Source organism: Tympanuchus pallidicinctus, unplaced genomic scaffold (assembly GCF_026119805.1).
Source record: "Tympanuchus pallidicinctus isolate F22 unplaced genomic scaffold, pur_lepc_1.0 scaffold22, whole genome shotgun sequence".
In the NCBI taxonomy this organism is placed as follows: domain Eukaryota; kingdom Metazoa; phylum Chordata; class Aves; order Galliformes; family Phasianidae; genus Tympanuchus; species Tympanuchus pallidicinctus.
This window is the reverse complement of record NW_026294739.1, coordinates 37,080,208-37,101,961: the sequence shown is the minus strand read 5'-3', so window position 1 is coordinate 37,101,961 and position 21,754 is coordinate 37,080,208. Positions and strand designations below refer to the sequence as shown.

The window sequence follows — 21,754 nt, the reverse complement described above, 5'->3', positions numbered from 1 at the left end:
CTTTTATTTGCAGAGATTGTTCAGATTTATACACGCGTTTTTCAGATCAGAATCCCACAAGGAATGCTTGCAGTGAAGAATGTGGAGGCAAATACAAGATTTACTTAATTTTGGAAGTGTTGCTCGAAGCATGAGAAGTGGCTTGAAAGTGCCTCGGCGCAGTAATGTGAATGTTACCATTTTATTAGGGATTTTTCCTTTCTGTTCGGTTTGATGTCTGTAACTGCAGCAGAATTAAGTTTAGTTGGAAAACCAATCTGTTTTACAGGTTCAGAGCTTATACCATATGTAGTAAACTTGATTGAAACGGGGAGCTTTTCAGTCTGTAGCTTGGTAATATATACTTTCTTTTTTCTTGTCAAAATCTGATTGGGACCTCGAATGACTACAAATTAGTTTAGTGATGGGGCAACTGTCACAGATATCTTTGAATGAGTTGAAAATGAACAAGGTTGACAGGAACGTGAGAGTCTAATGAGTCCTTCAAATGGTTGATTTGCACTCAGTGGACAACTAGACAATAAGTGGTATGAATTATTGGAAATCAATACTTTGCTATGGAATTTCATTATGCTCCAATGTCTTCAGTTCATAGTATTTTATATTTTGATGGATTATGTGAAGCAAACGATCATCTGAGTCATAGGGATTGATAAAGCTCCCTTGTACGGTCTCAAATCTTGCTTTTGACTGATTTTTTGTGAAGCAGAAATATTGATCTATTTCCATGTACCATCTTAGTCTATTGTTTTAGAGTGGTAGATAAAAACAGTGCTTTTAAATAAAACGTCCAGCAGATTTTTTTTTTTTTTTTTTTTTTTTTGTGTGTCGCTGTTCAGTTTCTAATCCATCATCTTTTGATGTTTTAGGAGACACAGAAAAGGGTCAAGGAAATCGAACCACTAAGAATAAGGATGCCCATGTCTGTGGCAGGTGCTGTGCTGAGTTCTTTGAATTATCAGATCTCCTGCAACACAAGAAGAACTGTACTAAAAATCAATTAGTTTTAATTGTGAATGAAAATCCAGCTTCTCCTCCTGAAACCTTCCCTCCTAGTTCCCCGTCTGATAATCCTGATGAACAGATGAATGACACAGTTAATAACACAGATCAAGTAGACTGCAGTGACCTTTCAGAGCATAACAAACTTGACAAGGAAGAATCCATGGATGTGGAGGCTTCCAGCATTAACAATAGCAGTAGCAGTTCCAAGAGTGTCAACAATAGTATTACAAGCAGTAACAGCTCCACAATGGGTACCTCAGCTGTAACAACCTCTCTACCTCACATAGGGGATCTGACGACGTTAGGCAACTTCTCAGTAATAAACAGTAACGTAATAATTGAAAATCTTCAGAGTACTAAAGTGGCAGTAGCACAGTTCTCGCAGGAAGCAAGGTGTAACGGTGCGTCGAACAACAAGCTTGCTGTACCTGCCCTGATGGAGCAACTGTTGGCTTTACAGCAGCAGCAGATCCACCAGTTGCAACTGATTGAACAAATTCGTCACCAAATATTATTGTTGGCTTCCCAAAATACGGACATGCCAACATCTTCTAGCCCGTCTCAAGGTACTTTACGAACATCTGCCAACCCCTTGTCCACATTAAGTTCCCATTTATCCCAGCAGCTGGCTGCAGCAGCTGGATTAGCACAAAGCCTTGCTAGTCAATCTGCCAGCATCAGTGGTGTGAAACAGCTACCCCCTATACAGCTACCTCAGAGCAACCCTGGCAGCACTCTAATTCCATCCAGCAGTGGCTCTTCTCCAAATATTAACATACTGGCAGCAGCAGTTACAACACCGTCCTCAGAAAAAGTGGCTTCGAGTATTGGTGGCTCACAGCTCAGCAACCCACCAGTATCGGCATCATCTTCACCAGCTTTTGCAATAAGCAGTTTATTAAGTCCTGCATCTAATCCACTTCTACCTCAGCCCACCCCTAGTAACTCTATTTTCTCCAGCCCCTTGTCCAATATCGGAACACCTGCAGAGGATTTAAACTCCTTGACTGCCTTGGCACAGCAAAGAAAAAGCAAGCCACCAAATGTAACTGCTTTTGAAGCAAAAAGTAATTCAGACGAGGCGTTCTTTAAGCATAAATGCAGGTTCTGTGCTAAAGTGTTTGGGAGTGACAGTGCCTTGCAGATTCATTTACGTTCTCACACTGGCGAGAGGCCATTTAAATGCAACATATGTGGAAACAGGTTCTCCACAAAGGGAAATTTAAAAGTCCACTTTCAGCGGCATAAAGAAAAATATCCTCACATTCAGATGAATCCATACCCAGTGCCAGAGCATTTGGACAATATTCCTACAAGCACGGGTATTCCTTATGGGATGTCTATACCGCCAGAGAAGCCTGTCACCAGCTGGCTGGACAGCAAGCCAGTCCTCTCCACGCTCACCACTTCTGTGGGGCTGCCACTCCCGCCGACGATACCAAGCTTGACCCCATTCATCAAAACTGAGGAGCCTCAGCCGATTCCCATTAGCCATCCCTCTGCCAGCCCTCCCTGCTCTGTCAAGAGTGACTCGGGAACCGCTGACCCCACATCAAAAATTTCCAATGGACTTTCTGATGAGGTAGAGGCTGGTGCTTTGCCTACCTCAAACGGCAAAATGGAAGAAAACCCTCAAAATTCAAACTCCGTTGCTAACATAAGCAGCTCTGTAAGTTCACCGGCAGCAGACTCAGGCTCTGGCAGCATCGCCACTTTTACAAATCCACTGATGCCTCTAATGTCAGAGCAATTCAAGGCAAAGTTTCCATTTGGAGGACTGTTGGATTCGACGCCAGCGTCTGAAACGTCAAAACTGCAGCAACTGGTAGAAAACATCGACAAGAAGGCAACCGATCCCAACGAGTGTATCATTTGCCACCGAGTTCTCAGTTGCCAGAGCGCACTGAAAATGCATTATCGCACCCATACCGGTGAGCGGCCATTTAAATGTAAAATCTGTGGACGCGCTTTCACTACTAAAGGCAACTTAAAGACTCATTACAGCGTCCACCGTGCCATGCCCCCCCTGAGAGTACAACATTCATGCCCGATCTGCCAGAAGAAATTCACCAATGCCGTTGTGCTTCAGCAGCACATCCGGATGCACATGGGAGGGCAGATCCCAAACACCCCGGTCACCGAAAACTATCCCGAGTCAATGGAATCTGATACGGGATCTTTTGATGATAAGAATTTTGATGATTTAGACAACTTCTCAGATGAGAACATGGAAGACTGTCCTGACAGCAGCGTGCCAGATACTCCGAAATCTGCAGATGCATCACAAGACAGCTTGTCTTCTTCCCCTCTGCCCCTGGAAATGTCAAGTATTGCTGCTTTGGAGAATCAGATGAAGATGATCAATGCAGGACTTGCGGAACAACTTCAGGCAAGCTTGAAGTCAGTAGAAAATGGGTCAGTGGAAGGGGATGTTTTGACTAACGATTCGTCGTCTGTTGGTGGTGACATGGAAAGCCAAAGTGCTGGAAGTCCTGCTGTCTCGGAGTCTACCTCTTCCATGCAGGCCTTGTCCCCATCCAACAGCACTAATGATTACCACAAGTCACCAAGTATCGAAGAGAAACCAGTAAGAGCTTTACCAAGTGAGTTTGCCAATGGTTTGTCTCCAACCCCTGCAAACAGTGGTGCTTTGGACTTGACATCTAGTAACACTGATAAAATGATTAAAGAAGAGTCTCTGAGTATGCTCTTTCCTTTCAGAGACAGAGGTAAATTTAAAAACACCGCATGTGACATTTGTGGCAAAACATTCGCTTGTCAGAGTGCCTTGGACATTCATTACAGAAGTCATACCAAAGAGAGACCATTTATTTGCACAGTTTGCAATCGTGGCTTTTCCACAAAGGGTAATTTGAAGCAACATATGTTGACACATCAAATGCGAGATCTACCATCACAACTTTTTGAGCCCAATTCCAGTATCGGTCCTAATCCGAACTCTTCGGTTATGCCTGCTAATTCACTGTCATCGCTCATAAAGACGGAGGTTAACGGCTTTGTGCACAGCTCCCCTCAGGACGGCAAAGAAACACCCTCTGCTCTGGCTGCTTCAGGGCCGCTGTCCTCTGCCACGTCCCCTGTCCTGCTGCCTGCTCTCCCCAGAAGAACCCCCAAACAGCACTACTGCAACACGTGTGGGAAAACGTTTTCCTCCTCCAGCGCTCTGCAGATCCACGAAAGGACGCACACTGGTGAGAAACCTTTTGCCTGCACTATATGTGGAAGAGCATTCACAACAAAAGGCAATCTGAAGGTACTTTTTCCTCTTGCTGTTCTTAGGTTTCATTTTGTCCTCGCTGTGTTGGTTTTGGTTGGTTTGTTTGTTTCCGGTGTTCACGGTGATTAATGCTGCAGGCAGCAGTACCTGTGGGTATCTGTGGCATGATAAACGGGGTGATAGTACTAGGTGGGCTCTTGTTGAGTGCTTGCATTGGCAGCAGGTCCGAAGCGTGATCTGTTTTTGATGCGTAATTAAAGTTCACCTACTAGCAAAGACCATCTATGTAGAGTGTGAAAGAGAACAGCCATATGTTGGTAAGCAGTACTAGTAAATAGAGAAATGCTTTCAGTAAGAATGCAAAAGGCTCTCGAATGTGTTGCTTTTTCATAGCTATCGTGTAAAATGATGGTTGTTTAAAAAAACTATTAACATAATTCTGGAACTAATGGGCATTACTTTAATTGATTATATAACTAACATTTCCTACTGATATGTGTTTGGAAAAGCAAATATACTTAAGTTTTAGAACACCAGTTGAGCACTTTACTGTGTACATTTTTCTGTTGACAGAGTATTTCTCTAGAGGTTGCTGCCAGTAATGTGAGATGAATAATTACTTTCAGGCCATTCTGTCTATACACGAAGCTCTCTGATGAGCAATCTGCAAAGGATACTTTCTGCCTGTCTGAAAAGGATGTTTATAGGGAAAGGGGTGTCAAATACAATACTTACCACTGCAATGAATGTGGACATAGCAATTCTAGCCCCAGAAGCAGCTATCTGCGATTGATGGAGTAACACAAAGTCATTATAAGCTAAATACACGTAATAATTTAAAGAAAGTAAGAAGTAACGTACTGTTCAGGAGGAAGACAGGGTATGCTGGGTGATAGTGCTGGGCTGATCCAGAAGAAGCTTGTTTATTACTCCAGACGGGAAATGGTGCCCTGCATCCGCTGCCTTTACTGCTTTATTATGTAACAAGACTGGACATGTTTGTGAACTGCTGCCTTCACCGGGATGAAAATAAGTTTGCCAACTGCTACTCTTGGTTTCTTTCTTTCTTCTTTCTCTCTTTCCAGGTTCACATGGGCACTCACATGTGGAACAGCACTCCCGCAAGGCGAGGCAGACGGCTTTCCGTCGATGGCCCCATGACGTTCCTAGGAGGCAATCCTGTGAAGTTCCCGGAAATGTTCCAGAAGGATTTGGCTGCGCGGTCAGGGAACGGAGACCCGTCCAGCTTCTGGAACCAGTACGCAGCAGCGCTCTCCAATGGCTTGGCCATGAAGACCAACGAGATCTCCGTCATCCAGAACGGCGGCATCCCTCCGCCGCCGGGGGGCCTGGGCAACGGGGGCAGCTCGCCCATCAGCGGCCTGACGGGCAGCCTGGAGAAGCTCCCGAGTTCGGAACCCAACGCACCTCTAGCTGGTCTGGAGAAAATGGCAAGCAATGAGAACGGGACAAACTTCCGCTTTACGCGTTTCGTGGAAGACAACAAAGAAATTGTAACGAATTAGTAAAAACTATACGTAACATTCCTGCAAATAGTGCAACCTAGGGTTGCTTTTTTCAAACTGCAAGCTACAACATTACAGAGACTTTCTTTTTTTTTTTTTTTTTTGTACCATGTTCTACTTCTAGAGTTCTAAGAGAGCTTATTTATTAGCGATATAACCTTGCTTTGCAAACAAATGCAAGCATTAACTTTGGTCTCCTGTATTTTGAACTAAATACTAATCGACTAGAGTGCTGTAAAGTTGCTGTAACATTTATGGCAGTTGCGAGTCTGTTCTGCTAGGTGATCTTATTCTGGCATTAACTTATTTTCTATACCCAGTTTAACATGAACTCTGGTATTGATGCAATGCCTCAGTGATGCATTAGATCTCTAATAAAAGTCTGTATATAAATGTACACTTTGATCCTGCTGGAAATTTTATCAGCAAAACACATTGTTTAATTTTTCCAAACAGAATTAAGAAAAGGACTGAAAGGATATAGACTGAACAGTGTGGGTCCTTTACACAGCTCAGTTTTTGATTTTTATTATAAAATTAAAACTGCTTTAATTTTTGTAGGTTTAACATTTTCCGTTTTGAACTGTTATTTGTATTGTGCTTTTTACTTGAGTCGTCTTAAATGTTAATACATTTCTGTACAGTAATAAGCACGCAGATTATTAGAGGAGATACTGAAGTGTTGTTTTGGTAGTTGAAACTGAGACGTAACATTTTGCCTTGTAGGTATATCCATTATAGAAGATGTGCTGGACTTTCACAATGCTGCTAAGTATAGCATCTTGAACAACTCTCGTGGACAACTGTAGATGCTCCTGTATATACAATAAGACATCACTTTCATTAAAATGTATATACGTTCCTTACAAGACCAAGCCCTACTCCTTGACTAAGGGAACAAGTATAGTGTCTGTTTATTTTGTATTAGGTATGGGGGCAGGGGGAACCTTGGACTGTTACATGCACTTTCTCGGAAAGTTGAAAGGAAAAAAGAGGTCCAGTTTCTTTAACATTTAATACTTACTAACAGCAGAGATACTGTAATTTTACTCGAGTAATCAAATACATTTTTGCAACAGATAAAAATTGCTGTCTCTGTGTTTTTAAAGTGTACCTGTATTTGGTAATCATTTTGAATGTATTACTTAGCCTTTCCCTCGGTTAACACGAACTGTCCAGGTTGTACGTGTGTGTTTATATTTGTAAGTATGGGTATACATATGTGCTGCATATTAATTGCTGGTATATTTTTCATACTCCCTAATAGTGGGGACTTTCTCCTTAATTAATCAAGTAGCCTTCTCATCAAATTGTAGATATTTTGGCATTTTTCTTTATATATATATAAAATGCTGCTAGCGAAGACCTAATTGAGCCTGGGGAAGTTTCCTTTGAAGGAAGTACTTATCACATTTAAGGCTTGATTTGGTTCAGATGCTTTATATTTGATATTAATTTTATTTTATGAGAGTCTATGTTTGTGGCACGCTTACGCTGCTCTATCTGTGTTAAGATGTCCACTTGCAAACCTCCGTATGTTATATGGAGCCTATAACTTGACTGTAAAGACAAAAAGAATTGCTTTGGCCTCGCACGTGATTTGGCTTCCCTTCTGCTCCTGCAGTGACCGCCGACCTCAGCGGGAGCGTGGGGACACGGAGCTGAGCCCAGCGCTCCGACCCGAGGGCTGTGATCTCCCTAATGTTATCACTCACGGCAAATAAATTAGTTTGGCTGCCTTCAAATTACGGATGGTCCAAACAAACCAGTCAACCAGGAGCGACCAGTTGCTTACGCACGTATATTTTGTTCTCAACTGCAGCACGCAGGTATTTGCTCTTGAGTTTCTTTGCTATGGGCTCAAGGGCCGTTCTGCTCTCCCGCATATCGGTCTCTCGCGCTCCCCATCGAATCGGGCGCTGCAGAGGGCTTGGCTGAAAAGCCGGGGAGGGAGAAAAACTTCCCGAGGAGTTTTGCCGTTAATATGATTATGAACGCTCAGTAAAGTATAACGCTGTAGTCTGAACACCTCCGGACTCGCTATCTTTAGAACGCTCTCCTGTTTGACTGCGACGGTTCCGCGGTGCGCGTGCTTCTCGATGCGAACAGTCAGGAACACGTTTTGCTCTCGTACAAAGCTAAATCGAACAGGCTTCCACGGCCGCGTCAGCGAAGCGCCAACCCCGCTCCGAGCCGAGCTCGGCAGCAGCGGCTGTGGGGCGGTCGGGGCCGAGCGGCGTTCCGGCTCTCCGCTCCCGCTGAGGCGGAGCGCCCCGCGGCCGTTTTGCAGAAGCAAACGCGAGCGGTTTCCCTTCGAGGCCGCGCGGCGCGAGGACGGCCGTCGGTTGGGCGCGTGCCTGGCGGGAGCGGCTGAGGGAACCTCGCAGCGCCGAGCGGAGGGGACGAGGCGCTGCGGCCGCCTCGGGGGCTCCGCAACTGCGTCGCAGGTGAGGTGCGATGGGAACGGGGGCTTTTTTCTCCCCGCCTTTCGGCAGCGTTTGTCCTTGGAGCCGCCCCGGGACGCCCCTTTCCTCCGCGCGGATCGATCGCCGCGATGGAACGCGGCGGGGCGGGGCCGCTCCTTTGCGTTCCGGCCGCGGGGATGGGGGCTCGGCGGTGAGAAAGGGACCGGACGCGTCCCGCCCGGCAGACGCTGCTATCCATCCCCGGGCCCTACGAGGCTTTTCCTTCCCCCCGCAACTCCGGGCGGAGCCGCCGCACTCCCCGCCCCGAAGCCGGGGCCGAGCGGTGTGCAGGCGGAGCTTTTCCCCACCCCGTCGGGCGGGGCGCCCGCTGCCAGCGGGGGCTGGGGGGGGGGACGTGCTCGTGTAATTTGCCCAGGAAAGGCGGCAGTTCGACGTCCCGTTACCTGACACCGGGCCGTGGGCACCGGGGGGAGCCGGCCGTCCCCGGGGCGGCGGCTGGCAAGCAAACAGAGGTGCCCACGGCGCTCACCCGGCGCAGGATTTCCTATTCACAGACACTGCATTAATCCTTGTTCAGGAATAGGACATTTTGCTTCTTTCTTAACGGTTTTGTTTGTGCGGCCGCATTTTTCTCATTAGCAACAAATTTTTCCTCCTCTTTTTCCTTCTCCTCCTTCACGCTCATCGCAATTTTATGATCCATTAAAATTAAGAGCGGCGGTTTCTCTTTCTTTCTCCCCCTTTCCCCCACTCCCCTCCCCCCCTCCTCCCCCTTTTTCCAAGCTCCAAAGATCACTCAGCTCATCCCCTTAACGAGTCGCTTTCTTCACTCAACAGCGATTTATTTAATAAACACCGGGCTGGCAGCGCGCTGAACCTCCCCGTGCGGGAAGGGCGGGCGGCTGAGCGCGCAGCACCGCGGGGCAGCAGCGCCTGGAGCCGGGCGCTCCCAAAGCTCCGCGTAGCGCCGGCCGGCAGCCGCACGCCGTGCCTGACGGCGCAGCCCCGCTCGCGCAGAGCAGGAGGGATGAAAGGCGGTGGGGGATGGAGAGAGGAGGCAGCGCGCTGCTCCGCAGGGGCGGCGGAGAGGTGCGAGCGGGACTGCCCGGCTTATTCCACGTGCAGATGACAGCCAAGTCCCAAAGGCTTTTTGTCGGGGAAAAGGGGGATGGATTTCCGCGTTGCCTCCTGTGCTGGGCTGTGGTTGGTGAGGGCATATGTGTGCTTTTGGGAGTCCCCGAAGCCACAAGCTACCGGGTTGCACCTACGCAGGAGGCTGCTGTTATTTAGCATGTGAAAGTGCGACTGAAGTTCCCTTTGCCTCCACCCTCCCCTCCTTTTTTTTGCTCCCTGCCAGGCTGCAGTACTTCTCCATTTATTTATTTAAAATCAAAGGATCGTTTTCTATCTGGCTTCCTTCCCTCATGAATATGAATTGACAGAAGTTAAAATAATGTTTTGCAAATAAATGGGTATGGTTATTTACACAAGCCAGAAGCAATATGTCTTTTAGCTGCTGAGCTGAAATATAATGACTTAAAGATTTCACATACAATACAATCTCTTGTATAAATACTTTTTCCTAGGCAAAATGTTAAGGAGGAATAGAAGTTTGGAATTATCTATGGAGAAGATCAGAAATAACTGGAGAATGTGCAACTTCCCTAGCAAAGGGCTACAGATAGCTATGCCTATGTTCTCTCTTCTGATTTTGTATTTCTGTTTTTTACATCCAGGCTATAGTTAATATAAGAGTAGCTGAGCCAGTCCTGTCACTACTGGCAGTGGCCTAGAGGATGCCTAGAAAATAGCCAGAACGTGGTGATTGCTGCTTGGGAGGATCTGCTTGATCTGAAGGTGTGAGACACTCAGAGTTCCTGAATGACGTGCAGAGACCCGAGTATGTCACAGGTAAGTGAGGTGTAAGCATGGCAGTGATCAAAAGCAAGTTTCAGTCTCGAATCATACTACAGCTTAGTCCTACTACAAGTCTCTTCTATCTTCTGTTTTTCTTTAGAGATTTATTTTTGAATCCCCAGCCTAAATCTTTAAGAGGCAAAGTCACTCAGTGTCATGGGAATAAGGACGAGTTCTTGTACATAACTGTTGAGTCATGGCCTGACCCACTGATTGAGCACCTGGGGAAAGGATCCAGTCAGTCCTGGGAGCACAGGTGAAGGCAATTCAGCTGTGTGACCAGAGGGGTGGAACCTGGCTGCACCTCTTAGGCCTCATTTAAGGGCTGGCTGCTACTGGGGGGAGGATTTCAGGTTGGAGATCCCTTCTTGGTGAAGCTTTCCCCATGAGCCTGCAATTTTCAGATACGGGTGAGCAATTATCTTCATTTCCTTTATTGTGTTGGTTCTTCCCTCATCACGGCTCTGTTGTAATGCCTTTCCCATTGTATTGATATATCCAGTTGCTACAGCACTAAGGGAGAAAACAGGAGGGAAATCTTTGATGATCAAATCCATTTAGCTTTGAGGGAGCTGGTGAAAACTGAGATGTAGAAGTCATTCCGTAGAAAGCCTGCAGGGTGTACGGGACTGAAGGCTTGCAGGCAGGTGGCTCTGTGTAGAACACCTGTGAGTGTTCTCACCCACCTGCTGGAGGGTTTTGGAGTAACAAAGCCATGACATCTTCCTTTTTGCAGCAGCTGACTGATCAAAGCTGGACTGCAGGCTTTTCTTAACTTCTGGAGGTTACTGTAACTTTTGCAAAGCAGTTTGCTTCTGGTTAGATGGCTACTGAAGATACGTCCATACTTGTGTCAGACTGGGTCGTGAGTGCAAATAAGGAACATCCTTACTGGAACATTTGGCCCTGAAACTTCTGGTGTCATTTCCTCTAAGTAAGAAGTCTCTCTGCGTTTGCAGGCATTCACATCATCTGTACAGACAGTTCTCTTGATCAGGGCAATGCTAAAGTGCAAAGGTCTATTTTTATTATTTAAAGGTCTTAAAAATGCAGCATCACAATGTCAGATGGGTGTAGCAGAAGCCCTGCAGCACCTGGCATCAGGTGGTTCAACACAAGCAGTATTTGGAACTGAATATGGAAAGAGAAACGTGCAGTGGTTTGGCACAATGTCATAAATGTAGCCTTGCTGGTCATCACTTTATTTCCTTTGCTTTCTGGAGAATACAGTAGGAAGCTGAGCCCTTAAGACTATCCAGATGACTAATGTCAAGGCATTTATCAAACCAATACCTGTTCTGATACTGAACTTTCTTTAGCTGTGAATAATTCTAAATTGCCTTCCTTTCAATGGAATTTTAAAATGCCGTTCAACAGGTAGGGAAGTTAACATTTGTATCATGTGAACAGCAGTTAAGGGGATAATCGTCTTTGTTACTAAACGTGTCTCATGCAAGCTCCTATCTTTCTGTTGGTTAGAGTATTCAGCTAATAGCAAATTACAGAGAGACCGTCCACAAAGGTTTTCTATGTTTTAGTTGCCTGGAATGAATACTGACTCCTCTTGGCAAGCTGTCAGAACTGCTGGGGGAAATGAGGCTGGCTGTGATAGTTCGCTTGGTTGTGGGGATCCCTTCCTATCAGCCTATACCTCTGGTGCACATAAATGGATTGAATCCATCTCTGAAGTCAGTTCAGAATGTTTTGGCTTTAACAGAGTGGGCTCTGCACAGACAGTTGCTCTAAAGGTGTATCTGGCTTTTAAGACAATGATCTTTCCTAGCCTAAATGATTCTAAGGTCATCATGTCCAAGATAGAAGATATCCAAGACATGCCAGGAAGGCTTATGCCAGAAAGCTTGAGGAGATCTTATGAAACTTGAGGTAGAGCCAACACCACTGAGTTCAAGAGAAGGCAACTGATAATTCTGCAGCTTGTTTGAGACAGAACTGCAGGAGATGTTACCCTCCTGAAGGACTGCATATGGAACAGGCTCAGCTTAAAGTGCCACCGAAGGCCATTTAAGACAGTATGTCATTGAGCTGTAGTAGGGAAAGAACACTTCTGTTGTGACACAAGATAGTAGAACAGCTTAAAACACCCAGACCATTACTTCTGTCATCTCCTTATGGATGTTATGTAGTTGCTTACATTCACTTTTCTTGCTTGACCTATACAAAACAGTAGTGTCTGCTTCTGTGTTCTCTCCTGGATTTGAAGACGTTATTAAACCAATTCTCTCTTTCCAAAGCTCAATGCATTCATGCTGGCATCCTCGATAAAGCTGAGGCACAAACAAAAAAGCAAACAAAACAGTTGCAATAGTATTCAGTGCACTTAAACTTGGAGGAAATGAAAATCAATATTTGTCAAATGGAGGGAAAAGGTAAAAATGGACTGAGGGAAAAATGCCTGGCTTTCTTAAAAGCCATTAGTGAGAATGAAAAGTTGACTGCAGCACTGAAATTTAATTTAATACATTGGTGTTATTTGAACAGATAACTTTTTTCTCCCTCCACCACTCTCCATGTACTGATGCATGAACTAGCTTGATGCACGCAGTTCCTTATTGTTAATGCTGTCAAATGGAACTTAACTACACTTTAATATGGCATGGTTTGAAGCCTTGAAGCCTTATGTGAAGTTCCCCTTATGGTTGAAGTGTGGTGTCTGAATCAGTAAATGAAAACTACGTTTTCTGGGTGTTCATTGCCCTGGTCCAAGTGCTTTAATCTCTTTATATGCTCCATAAAACAGTTCTAGCAATAATTGCTTACCTTTCATTTTCATTTATTTTGAATTTGTAGCGTGGAAGCTATATTACTAATGTGCCATGTGGATACTCTCTTGGAATAGAAATGAAATATTTGGTAAAACTAAGCAGGTGGAATTGGGAATGTCATATCTAGTCAGAAATAAAATGCTATGTGCTGTATAGCATGGCAATTCAGGCTCAGTCCTGTAGCCTCTGTCCTCCTGGTTGCTTTGAGACTGGCATGAGCAGTGAGACAACTGGGCTCCTCTGCAGCTGTTGGTTTCGCTGCAAGTCTCTGTAACGTTATGTGATGGTCTCTGTTTTGTCCCATAGAATATGTATCTGCATGCACTATATGAAATTGCTAGCAGCAAGCAGAGCAGTGCAGCTATTTCTCGACATGCAGCTCATAGCAATGTCTACCATTGAGCACTAGGAGTAATGGCTGAAGAAAAGCATTATTTTTGTTTCTGATGGGTTTTTTTCTTTTTGGTTTGATCAGTTTGCTTTTTGTAACCCTATGTGGCAGTGGTGATCTTTGCTTTTGAAAGCATAACTGTGTTTTGAAACTTTGGCTATGTGTGATATAAGTCATCGCAGTATGTATGTGTTTAGAACTTTTCCACGTAATGACTTACAAAGAGAGGAATGATTTTCACTTCTTCAAGAGTCTGTAGTAACTGTCAACTAAAACCCAAAGTCCTGATTTCATATATTGCTAGTTTTGGAGGGCTTTCTTCTTTCGGAAAGCTAGACATTGGCAGCAGTAAAAACATGAATAGTTTTTACTATTATAAATGAATAGTTGGGGCAGTATTCCTCCCCACCCCCTGGTGACAGTGGGCAGTTCCCAGCTGACACACTAACATACTTCTGTGTGTTAGTACCCATCAAACAAAAAAGCAGCTAGGAAAAGGAAAGCAATTAGCCAGTTAGGTGAGTAGACTATGTGTGTGAGTGGGGAGCCTGGCACTGCTGGGCTCAGAACCAGGGCAGCCAGCACCTGTAGGAAGACTTTGAAGTAGCAGTCCTATGGTGATGTGACATATTTCTCTTTCTTCAGAATTAGTAATTTTCAACGTTTCTTCTTCCACTGCCTCCTAGTTTCTTTCTTGATTTCTTTTTCTCTGTTAGGGGTTAAGTTTCCATATGACACTGACAGTTTCTGGAAAAGGCTCTAGCAGCAGTAGAGCTGATGAAAGACATGAGTATTTATAGAAAATAATAAAGTAAAAATAAATTTAGGATGAAGTATCAATAGCTAACAGCTGTAGCACCCTTTCTCCCTCTCCTGTTAAGTGTTGGCCATTTGGGCTCTCTCCAGCATCACCATGAGTAGCCCGAGATGGCAGCACATATGGATGGCTGCTCTGCTGCGGGACGCTGGAGTGCCTGAAGTCCAGTGCCAGTGGGTTCATGTGCTCACAGGGCTCATGGAGCAACAGGGGCTGTGCAGAAAAGTTTTTGACTATAGCAGTGGTGACTGTGGAATTGTCTCTGGTGACTTTGTCGTAAACCAGGAGTTGATCTCATTTTGATTGTCTTCAGCAAATGAGAGGTGCAGAGATGTGAAGTTATCCTGTGTTACTCTCTTGATGTGTGCAGCTTCTGACCAAGTCTTAAAGGTTACTCCATCATTTATTTTTTTTTTATATATGGCTTTCTTTATTTCTCTAAAGACTCATGTGGGTTCAGCCCTGTCCTTTTAAATGGATGAATTTTGGTATGGGAAGCTTTTGTTATCTCCGAAATTAAATGGATTATACTCCGAAAGGAGATTGGCAGGGATGGGCGATGCTGGCAGATCAGGGTTTGCTTTTCTGGGGAGAGTGAGAGAATGTTGGCTGCAAGTGGCTGCTGAGCCTTTGTTAGAGTCTTATTTTATCTTGATTCTGTGTGTGTGTGGTTTGTGTGTGGCGGTTTTTTTTTTTTTTTTTTTTTTAGCAGAGGAAGTGTTAATTCCAGAAGCATTTATCTGACACCACTGGAAAAACTGGCCAAGGTATTGCAAGGACTTGAAACAGAGCTAAACTAAACTATTTAATAGCGGTCAAATGGTGCTATCAAAATTAGTCTTCACTAGCATCAGAAATTCTATGTCCTTCTGGCTCAGTAATAAACCTACAGTGACTCATCAGGGTGATGTTGTGGCGTTTTCCTCTGCTCTCATGGAACGGAGTATTGATCAGGCTGTGAAATAATACAGCAGCTGAAGCTCAGGTAGCAGATACGCATTGAGTTGCCCTCCCTTTACTAAGCCCCTGTATCCCAGCATTATTTATAGCAGAAGGACTGACTCTGAAAAGTAACTTTGATAAATATGACCTTGTAGCACCTGTTTAAGTGATGGGGAAGCAAATGTTTGTTAACTAGTTTGTTAACTTTAAGTATTGGGAGTGGAAGTGGTGCGTGCATAATAATATTATGATTCATACAAACCACTTTTCAGCAGACTCAATATATTTCATTACCTCTTTCCCAGTAGAAGTATTGATTTTTTTGTTTTGTGGTTTTATAACACAATTTCGAGGCTGTTGTAGTTTAATGAGCCATGCTCTTATGATGTTTAAAAAGATTTGAAGCGTTTGTTGAAATAAATATTATGGATTGCCCATCTCTTGTCACCTCTTTTTTTCCTCTTCCCCGTATAAACCCAGCCCAAAATGAATGGGGCAGCCAGCTATGCGGCTTTTTGTGCCAGAGATCAAAGTGCTGCTGGGGAACAATAGCAGGCCACGCTTCTGTGTTCGTGACCACACACAGCAGCACCTGCAGAGCTGTAAAATGTCATTGTTGCTTCTGCAGTTTGAGCACAGAGGAAGCACCACTGAGGTGGCAGATGATTCTAATAATACTTGATGTGAATTGATGGGGAAGGAGGACCATAACACAGGGCTTTTTATTATAAGCCATGACTTGCCAAGCTGTGAACAACAGAATGCTGCACCTGTGGACTTTCTTCAAATCAACCATTATGGAAAGTGACAGATTTTATTAACTTAAGGAAGAACTTTTCAACATAGGAGATTTGTAGTTTATTTTGGAGATGTGAAGGGGGGGGGGAGAAACCAGAATGTGTTACATATTTCCCTCTACTTGTGTTTCTCCAGTGGAATCTGTGCTCTGCTTTTTGAATGTGTTGTGTAGAATCATCATTAGAGTCATTGTGTGTGTGTGTGTGTGTGTGTGTGTGTGTGTGTGTGTGTGTGTATGTATGTGTATGTGTATCTCTAAATAAAACTGTAGCAACATCTTCAGGATATTTTTCTTCCATTCTTACCCTTTGCTTCTTGTATTATATTAAAGAAAGTTTGGAATTAGTGAGAGTAAACATATCGCATGCCTTGCATCAAGCAATAACTTCAAGAAATTCAGGGTAGCTGAGGCTCGATGAAAGTTGCAGGAAAAACTTGTATGTCCTCCAAAAGGGAAATGATTCATGCTGGGCACTGTCTCTGTGCAGTCAGCTCCTCGCGTGTGCGTCCCTTTCTGGGTCAGTTCTGGGATGGCAGATGCTGAACCCGACAGTTGTAGGACAGCAGTGTCATCCAAGGCACACACAGGTACATGGAGCTGACGTTTGCTTGAACAGTACAGAGCCTGCTTGCTTCTCCACACGGATCAGTTTGTTTGTGTCCTTTACGCCAGAGCCCTATGGGTGCTTGAAGGTGTCTCCTAATGTTTCTGTTCTGGGATTGATACCATATCAGTCTGGTTCCTAGAGCAAGTAGAACACAGCATTTCCAGTCTTCTGTTTTTCAGGTGGCTGCTGTACCCTGTCGTGTAAAATGAACATGCTGCAAGACTTGAGAAGGTTAGATGCTGGTTGTAATCTAATGTTAGAGCCGCTCCTACCTGTATCAGAAGTGAACAAAGTGCAGGATTGATTTCTCTAGACTTTTTGTTACTTTTATTTAACAATGTGTGGCTGTGCTGTGACTTCAGTATGGCTGCAATGATTTTGTCAGGTGTAGACAGAAGCCTTCTGTACCTGTATGAATCCAAATATCACAATCTTTGTGTAGATGCAATTAATACCCAGATGATGACATAACTGAGGCAGCCTTAAAAAGAAGCACAATAAAAAGGAAACATTGATATGAGCACTTAATTGTCTTCATATGCATGTAGCTTTTACAGTCAATTATGAGTGAATCGTAGATGTAGTAATTCATGCAATATTAATTGCTCAGTGTTGACAAATCAAGCATAAAGTCAACTGGATCATGATTATCAGCAGAAATCACGATGCTTTTAGCTTATTCTTCTTCTAAAAATAAGCCTGACTAAACTAGAAATCGCTTTGCAGAAAACGCTTAAGTAAAGTGGTCATGCAGAGTAGTTGGTGGAATATTGCTTTTCATTTGCACAAACAGATGGTAAGCTTGGCCTTCCATTTAATCAGGGAGTGACAGACAGGTAGCACTGCTGTGTATTTCAGGTTGAAACCTCATTCCAGAGAGAGAAAAACTTCATATTCAATAACCTCTATACTAAAAGAGAAATATTTGCCAGATGTTACATTATTCTTTGTGTTACTGTAACTTGCTGTCAGAATTAACTCATGCTGGAAAGCTGCTGTATTTAGTTGACTGCAGAAACTTTTGTTTGATTTATCCTCTTCTCCCTTTTCATCTTGGCAGTACTTATAGCCATCCAGAACTCATAGAAATGGGGCTTTTAATAAACCTGTGAGCAAAGAACTGCCTTAACAATTCAGGATTCATGGATCTCTGACCATATTCTTTTTAAGCTAATCTTTTAGATAAGATTCTGATATCAATTGTTTCACTTTCCCAAAGCATAATACCTGGTAACCTAAGCAAATACAATCTGTTTCAGAAGAGGTTCTGCCAAGTGCAGCCACTGGTGTTTTAATGTCACTGCAGAGATTATGTTACCTTCCTAGAAACAAAATCTTTTTTTTCCTCCCCTTCAAATGAAAGTCCCTTGATACCCCTGTCAGAGACCATTTGTTATGCAGAGTTTTGTGAAGCAATCAAAATTAATTCACAGTGATCTTTTCACCCAGAACCCGAGCCCAAATAATGGTCTTTCTCAACAGGTGCTCATTGTGGCTGTTTGACTCCAACTTTCCAGACTGAAGATTTTATTCTTTAGCCATATTTAAAAAAATAAAATAATCCTGCACTTGCAATTTACTAATCTCGAGCAGCTGCCCAGGAGGGCACACCTGCTGAAAAGTGATGTCTTTGAGATCTAAAACACAAGAAATGTTTCCATATTTGTCTATTTCCATACTTAATAAAATCTCATTTACAAGTCACTAAAAATCTACCCATCAACAATGCCATAAAGTGCTGGTGTTTAAATAGGAATTGAGTGATGTTGTCTCTTGTTGTGGAAGAGCAATATTCCATCTGAATGCTATGTAAGATGTTTTTTTCTGAGTTAGGATTTGTAGTATGTTGCATTGTGAAATGAAACTAAAGTAAAATGAAGTGAGCAAAAAGCCCCACAACTCAGAAAATACTCAGCCCCACAACAAGAAATATTCAGGAAAAATACTACAGGAATACTTGCATTACTTTTGGTACCATGAAAATATCACTTCACTTCTCCAACTTCAGGCAGCCAGGTAATGCATGAAATATGCTGCCAGAACAGAGGTCTTACAGTGGGAGGATGAAGCCACGCTTGTCAGAGCATGCTTATGCTGCAAGAGCTGTAGAAGCAGATGCTGCTGTGCTAGTTAGTACCTTAAGCAGGAACTGTGCCCCAAAACCTGCATTAATTTCAGCTGTACAAAGCAATATGCAGAAGTGACTTTACTGTGCTGCTGACATCTTAGGATGGGAACTTCTGAGAACATATGGCACATGTATGAAAGAGGAATAGCGGGAATTGAAAATGACTGCTAACAACTTATTTTCAGGCAGGATGGCTGCCACTTCTATGGTATTTAAGAAAGGAAATTGTTGCATGAATCTGTTTTGCATAGTATGGTGCCTTGAGATTAGACTTACTTATGAACAGCCAGGAAATGCTTGCCGTTGTTAGCCATTGTATTGATGGTGATACTGCTGTAGGTTAAAGCTGAGCCTTTTGACGTTGTCCTGCATTTTAGTAAGTTTGTAAGAAGCCATTAAGGCCCTTTATTGAAGCAGGTAGGGCGCTGTGGGCCTCCAGCTGGACAAAGGCACACGAGGCCTCGCAGGCAGTTGCAGACAGAGGCTTTATTGAGTATTGCTTCAGCACAACTGAGGAGCAGCAAAAACAGTTTGAAAGGAGAAAGAATAAGCAGTAAAAAAAGCATGTGCCAGACCCACATGCGTGCTGGCAACATTTATGTTAGAGAAGTACTGGAGCTTTTGGAGTTAAATGCTGAGAGTAGAAAACATTAAGTGAAAAGAAATCATCTCCAGCCGCTTAATTCTCATTACATTTTGGGGATGCGGGATTTTGTTTGTCTCCAAGAAGGAGCTGACTTTATCATCAATTTCTGCTAATGGAAAGAGAGTGCCCTGTGCTTTGGCTCTCTGCTTAAGTCAGAAGGGGGTGGGAGGACACTGCTTTTTCTTTCAATAGCACCATTTATCGAGGGCTCTCAAAATATTGTCTAGATGTAGGTGTTAGATAACAGCAGTGCCCTGCTGAGTGGACAAATATCATTTTACCTCTTTAACAAAGTAAGGGATTGAAGTAAGGATTAGTTAAGTAATTTGCCCAAATGCAGCAGTGGCTTGGTGATAGAGCTGAGAAGTGAGTCTAGGCTTCCAGTTCCCTTTTCATTCGTGCTGCTGTAAACCAGATGTAAGCGAAGGAAGAGCCGTGCCTTACAGGCTGTGACACCTGGTTCCCTGCTACAATTATGAATGTAATTGGGCTGCTGGGTAGGTGAGTGAAATAGGCTAATGCTAGTTCCCTTTTTCTTGTTACACTCACAGTGTAGATAAGTACATACATATGTGTGAAACTTGGGATATAGCACCTGTTGTATTGTGCCACAATATAGCCAAAACTTCATAGAAACAATGAAGGTAAAATGACTCATTGACTTGACTCATGATCTTTAACATCAGATAGCAATGGAAGGAGTACGCTATCAGTATCTACTTGCCACCCATTTCCTCACATCTTATTTACAGCATTGATACGTACAGTGTAAATGGAAGTTTAAAAATTCTAGCTTCCAACTATTTCCACATATGAATGTGGGAACCACCAGAAAGCCCTGGCAATGAGATGACTTGCTTGGATTTATGACAGAAAGAGCCTCACATCTCACAGTGCTGGTCTAGCGTGTGATTTAAGAGATCCAACCTACACAGATGGTTGCAAGTTATAAAACTTCTACTCTTTATTACCTTTTACTGTTAACTGAATATTTGCTGTACATGAAAGCTCTAGTTGAAATGCATCTAGAATATTTTTGTGTCACAGACAAGCACATCTCTTAACTAGTCCCATCTGAAAAAAAATTGCAGTCTAAAGCTGGTCTAAGAAGCTAGTTCACAAGCCGCTCATGATTCCTGATACGTTAGATTTAACATTTCATTCTTTATGGAGCAGTTGTAACTTTGTTTCTTCTAAAAATCAAATCAGCCTAAAAAATTTGTCTGAAGTGACAGTTTTAATTCCATCTTATATCTGAAGTAAAGCTTACTTTGAGTTGAATGTGGCTGTAAAATTCCGTGTGAAAATCAGACTTTAAAAACTATCACATCAATCAATAAAGAATATGCAGTTAATGCATATGTGAGTCCTGATCTACAGAGGAGCTCGAATGTTGGGACAAAGATCTTTGACATGTTATTCTTACGATACAGCTTGCTCTGCTCTTGTATCCCAGCTCCAGGGTGTTCAGTAAAGTATGAACTCAAGAGCCACCAATGTTTCTCAGCATCTTACATTTGTGTTTGGGCAATTTCATTCAGCTTCTTTGACAAGTTCTCACAAAATTTGTTGAAGAAGGAGGAGATCATTTAGACTACTAAACTAAGTGTATGCTTTGTCTATGCGAAATAGACAAAAAAATCCTATGTAATTAGACCATTTATATCATGGAGGACTCATTTATATTCAGATCATCAATCGCACTGAGTAAGATTTTAACATGTTTAGTTGAAAAGCATACTTAATGGATTCTAGAAGCATAAGAGTGGATGAGTAAAGTAGAATACAACATAAATGCTTGTAGGTAACTTCTAGCAGCACAGAAAACTACATTATCCGTGTAAAGACAGCATGCTGTTTTGAAACTCAATAAGCTTTGTACAATCTCTTATCTTTCCATTAAAAAATTATATTGCTGAAGAATTAAAAATCAGCTCAAAATACAAACAATGCAATGTTCATAAAGCTGCCAACAGTATGACTTACCAGCTGTTAGATGTACGTATTTGTTTCAATGGAATATTTAACTTCAGTATAGCTGACTGGTATATTGTTTATTGTTGTTGATGGTGTGACTGATTACTTTGTTGCCATTCATTTTGATAATGTGTTTATCTATTACTCATCCATTTTGAGGCTGGCAAAATGAAGAAGCTGACTGCTGTCAAGTATCGCTGAGGTATAACTCTCTACTTCTCAAATTAGTCACTGCTTTTTCCTCTCCTCTCACCATTTGCCAAGGGCTGCATCTTCCTACAGTTTCTTTTACCGCATGGAGAAAAAACCAAAAACAATAGGTCAATTTATATAAGCAGTTATGAGAATATTATGTTTTTAAATGGAGGGCATCCATGGCATTGATTGCATTCAGGACTGGAGTAAATTCCTGGCTTTATGCAGAAATATGGAAGATTTTTGTTAATTGGCATCAAATTGGCTAGCGGGAAGTAAGCAAACGTTCTGTTTCAACTGAAATTACTCATGAGCTACCTGTCTTAGTGATCATTTTTCTGAACTTTAGAGGACTCT

General features: G+C 43.1%; 1 protein-coding gene across 7 annotated transcripts in view; it reads left to right on the top strand.

Moving 5' to 3' along the window:
* Positions 1-6,855, top strand: part of SALL1 (spalt like transcription factor 1) — a 21,066-nt gene extending 14,211 nt beyond the window's left edge. For all 7 annotated transcript variants that reach the window (XM_052687495.1, XM_052687497.1, XM_052687498.1 and 4 more), the window contains 2 exons: positions 870-4,279; positions 5,329-6,855. In XM_052687495.1, the coding sequence (XP_052543455.1) occupies positions 870-4,279; positions 5,329-5,769 (3,851 nt within the window). In that variant the 3' untranslated portion in view covers positions 5,770-6,855. The remainder of the gene's footprint in view (positions 1-869; positions 4,280-5,328) is intronic.
* Positions 6,856-21,754: the final 14,899 nt, after the last annotated feature.